Genomic DNA, 3,929 nt, shown 5'->3' with positions numbered 1-3,929 from the left:
GCGGTGTCCAGTGCCACCAATACCATCACATGAACCGCGCCATCGACTACGGCAACGGGGAGTCTATCTCGTTCGCCAGCGACATCTATGACTCCTGAAAAGTCATCGACGATGTCGCCAAGGACTGAGCACGACGTAAACGCCCATGGGGTCAAGGCGCGCTTCCTCCACTGTGCCAACTGTTCCGGCCAGACCTCGTCCACAAAGTCGGGTTGACGACGAAATGTGCGGCTAACGCAGCGCTCCTGTCAGTTCGTCCATTCGTTTCAACGCGTGGGACGTGCCACGTCATCGGCACACGACTTGTTATTGCTGCTTTGGTTTCGCAGGTCCATGCTCGACGTATGGGTAGGAGCTATAGAGGTACATGCTGGCCACGACCAGCCCCGATGCAATGTAGAGATCGTTGGAGAGAGCTCTCTGGTACATGAAGGCTTCCAGCACGCCCGTGAGCGCGATGCCCCCAATGAGCGAATACGATTTCATCACGCCTCCTGCAAACTGCGTGACCTATTCCACCAAGGTGACGTTTGTTGGACAGCAAGACAGCAGGGTGTATTACCGCGCCGACGAGAAGCCCTCCTGTGGCGGACGACACGACCGGAATGAACGTGTGCATGGTCCATCCGTCAAACGAAAGGCTCGCAGACGGTTGCAACAATATGTTGCCGATTAGAAAGAGCGCGCCGTACACGCAAAGCTCGGCCGTGACGACCGATGCGTCGCGGGCATGGGTTTGAAGAGATAGCTGGGTCAGTGCTGCACCAAAACCAGACAACACACTGGCCATCAGCACGGGCACGTATCCAGAGTAGAAGTGGTCCGTCGGCGACACGTCACGAAGGTTCTTCCCGCTGTCGCCGCCCGAGGAGAGAAGAAGGGAGGCCGCCATCAACAAGGCCATGGCGACTACACGCGACAATTGTAGAGGTCAACATCGTGCACGATTGAGTGTGGCATCACGTACCGCATTGAATGATGGAGAAGCGACGATGGAGGAGCACGTACACGAACACGGCCGTCCAGATCAGCTTGGACTGGTTGATCAGGTTAAACTCGAGAGGCGAAAGGAATCGCATCGATAGTTGAATGAGCACGTTTTGCACGGCATATGTACACGCGGGAAGGCCCGAGAATTTGAGACTATCCACGAGGTTCCACGACGAGAGAAGCCTCGGGTTCGTGCGAAGCTTGACGGCAATAGCGAGCGCTGCAAGGATGAACTTGCACCCTTCGCACATGATCACCATCACGGCATTGCTGCGGACTTCGCCAGCAAAAGCCCGGTTCAGCACGGGTTGCAAGCCGAACTGAAGGGCCAGCGCGAGCATGCTCAAGTACCCAAAGAACGCACTCGTTGCCGGCGGCCGCACGCTGGTTCCTTTCTCATGCGTGCCTGTGGGCGGTGCCTTCTCCGTTGCCTTGGCTGCTTTGGCCATTGTGTATAAACTCTCACAGGATTTTGTTCACCCCCATGTAAACCTGTGGACACGAGTAATGCGTCCACAAATTGAGAAATCACGAGAAAAATGCCCGACGCTTGGGGACGCCCCGTCGACAGCTTTCGTACGCAGAGGCGGCATGGGGTGCACCAGAGAGAATACAACGAGGAAAGGAATGAAGTATCCGCTGGTACGGAAGTTGGGTCCTGGATATTGGGTGCCCTGGACTACATGGCCGGTTCCTGGACGTTCAAACTGCCGATGGGGGGCGCGCTCGGCCCGCGGGGGCGTTCGAACCAGCTCCTGCAAGACTCCATAACATGCCATGCATTCGGCAGTCGAACAGAGGCTGGACCGAGGAGGCATCCCATCGACTGCCGTGAAGTGTGGGTGCAAGCGCGAGCCGTCGGTAACGAGGCGCTCAGTTGAAATCGACACACTGACGACGAGCCAATGAAACGCTGCGGAAAGACGTTTTTTGTTTTAACGACGAATTTGTCCAAATTCGGACAAATAACGGACCGTCGGCCACAACACAGCACGCTCCAATACCGTGCAATCCGTTCCGTCGCATACGATCAGTAAGCGCGCAAGCAGTCGTAAAACGCCAGAAGAATTGCGCGCATCGCACAAGTAATACGTCCCGCCGGCATCCCGCGGACCTCCTTCTACGCGCGTTGCGGAGCCAATAACGTTTTCGCGCCGCCAAACGAGAGTTTCCATAACCGTCGCCATGAACATCCTAATGAGGTTTTTCCCACCCGATGATATGTCCTAAAAAGTCCAAATTACGGACATAGGCATAAATTGTCTTGGCTTACTCGGGAGGTCCAGCGTGCATATGCCCAATGCCACGAATCCTTGGCAAAATGTCAACGTACTCTCGAACCCATGAAATGAACTAGCCAGGCCCACAGAGCACCTCGGACTTGGTCGGAATCGCTGTCCATCCTGTTCGTGTTCGACCGGCAGGCCCAACTGCAAGCTCTGACTCAACCACGTCAAACGCGTTTTATGTTTTACGCAACAACCCATCCAAGGATATCGCGGTTGAACGGCCGTAAAAAGTCGCTTCACTCGTTGATTTGACACGCATGCAGCACCTCCGCCGCCAGTCCCTCAAGAAGGCCCACCGCTCCGCGTCCAGCGTGCCATCTCTCTGTCGCTTCTTCAGCACCGAAGAGAGGGAGCCCATCCATCGGCGGCCCGTGGTGACGTTCGAAGACATCAGTACTGCCACGTACCGAGTCCGTGAAGGTACGGTGGCGCCATCCACGGGGTTAAGGCCAAGGCACTGAACATCCTTTCAGGCATTCAACACACATCGTGCAACTATTCTGCGTTCCTGTCCAAGCGCATGGGCTACGAGCTCTTTCTCAAGAAAGATTACCGCCAAATGACGGGGAGGTACGAGGCGGCAACGCTCCCGAGACATGATCCTGAACACATCTCTGCGATCAATAGCTTCAAAGAACGTGGCGCGCGCAATGCCTTGATGCTTCTCACGCCTGAGCAAAAGCAGCGTGGGGTCATTGCTGCCTCGGCAGGTATGCGTCAAGCGCTGGTGACACGTCGCTTGGAACGAATGCGTAGGGAACCATGCCCTCGCCTTGGCCTACCATGGGCGCATGCTGGGAATCCCTGTGACGTGCATCATGCCAACGATTGCGCCTCTGGCCAAGGTCAAGGGGTGCCAAGAGCTCGGGGCGCGCGTGATTCTGCACGGCGCGCACATCCTCGAAGCCAAGATCAAGGCCGATGAATTCGTCGATACCGAAGTACTACCTCGACCTCATATCTCTCTCACCCACGTGGTTGTGGTAGGACTTGGTATACATCAACGGGTTCGACCACCCGAACATTATTGCCGGCGCCGGGACGATGGGGATCGAGATCCTGAACCAAGTGCCCAAGGCCGACGCGATCATTGTTCCCGTCGGTGGCGGCGGCCTCATTGCCGGCATTGCCCTTGCCGTCAAGACTCTCAACCCTTCGATTCAAGTCATTGTACGTCCTGCAGATACACACGCGTCTTCCGAACGCAGCAGCTCAGTCGTCGTCGTAGGGTGTCGAACCTGAAAACTGCGCCAGTTTCACGGCTGCGCTTGCCGCCGGGCATCCCGTGGACACCAACACCAAACCGACCCTTGCCGATGGTTTGGCGGTCCCGAAAGTCGGCGCGAACGCATTTGAAGTTGCCGCGCCGTTGATCGACCGCATGGTGACCGTGTCGGAGAAAGCAATCGCGCTCAGTGTCCTGCGATTGTGCGAACTGGAAAAGGTCGTTGTCGAAGGCGGTGGCGCGGCGTCGCTCGCCGCTCTGATCGATGACAAGTTGCCGGATCTTCGGGTACGCTTCATGCAGCGTGCACACCAGACTTTGACGACTGCATTGGCGACGATTGCTCACGACAACGCGGGTGCGTCCTTGTAGGGCAAGCGCATTGTGATGCCATTGTGCGGCGGGAACATCGACACGAGTGTGCT

The 3,929-nt window shown here is 56.7% G+C and overlaps 2 protein-coding genes across 2 annotated transcripts; one reads left to right on the top strand and one right to left on the bottom strand.

Annotated features, from left to right (window-relative positions):
• Positions 1-219: 219 nt before the first annotated feature.
• Positions 220-1,523, bottom strand: H310_03700 (hypothetical protein). Its single transcript, XM_008867662.1, has 3 exons — positions 968-1,523; positions 563-909; positions 220-510 (listed from the first exon to the last, which is right to left on the bottom strand). Exons 1-3 carry the CDS (start codon positions 1,437-1,439, stop codon positions 307-309), a joined length of 1,023 nt encoding a protein of 340 aa, XP_008865884.1. The 5' UTR covers positions 1,440-1,523; the 3' UTR covers positions 220-306.
• A 1,013-nt stretch (positions 1,524-2,536) lies between these two features.
• Positions 2,537-3,876, top strand: H310_03699 (hypothetical protein; the record flags this gene model as incomplete). The annotated part of the gene is made up of 6 exons (XM_008867661.1): positions 2,537-2,699; positions 2,753-2,849; positions 2,907-2,989; positions 3,036-3,220; positions 3,267-3,449; positions 3,508-3,876. 6 exons carry the CDS (start codon positions 2,537-2,539, stop codon positions 3,874-3,876), a joined length of 1,080 nt encoding a protein of 359 aa, XP_008865883.1.
• Positions 3,877-3,929: the final 53 nt, after the last annotated feature.

This window comes from Aphanomyces invadans, assembly GCF_000520115.1.
Source record: "Aphanomyces invadans strain NJM9701 unplaced genomic scaffold supercont1.5, whole genome shotgun sequence".
Taxonomy (NCBI): domain Eukaryota; phylum Oomycota; class Saprolegniomycetes; order Saprolegniales; family Verrucalvaceae; genus Aphanomyces; species Aphanomyces invadans.
The sequence above is the reverse complement of the archived record's forward strand: the minus strand, read 5'-3'. Positions and strand labels throughout refer to the sequence as shown.

Bases quoted from the DNA above. Each gene is read 5' to 3' on its own strand.
- H310_03700 (XM_008867662.1), bottom strand. From the start codon at position 1,439: ATGGCCAAAGCAGCCAAGGCAACGGAGAAGGCACCGCCCACAGGCACG. The intron at 910-967 runs GTACGTGATGCC...TGTCGCGTGTAG, and splicing joins CTTCTCCATCATTCAATGCG to TCGCCATGGCCTTGTTGATG. The intron at 511-562 runs GTAATACACCCT...TTGGTGGAATAG, and splicing joins GAGGGCTTCTCGTCGGCGCG to GTCACGCAGTTTGCAGGAGG.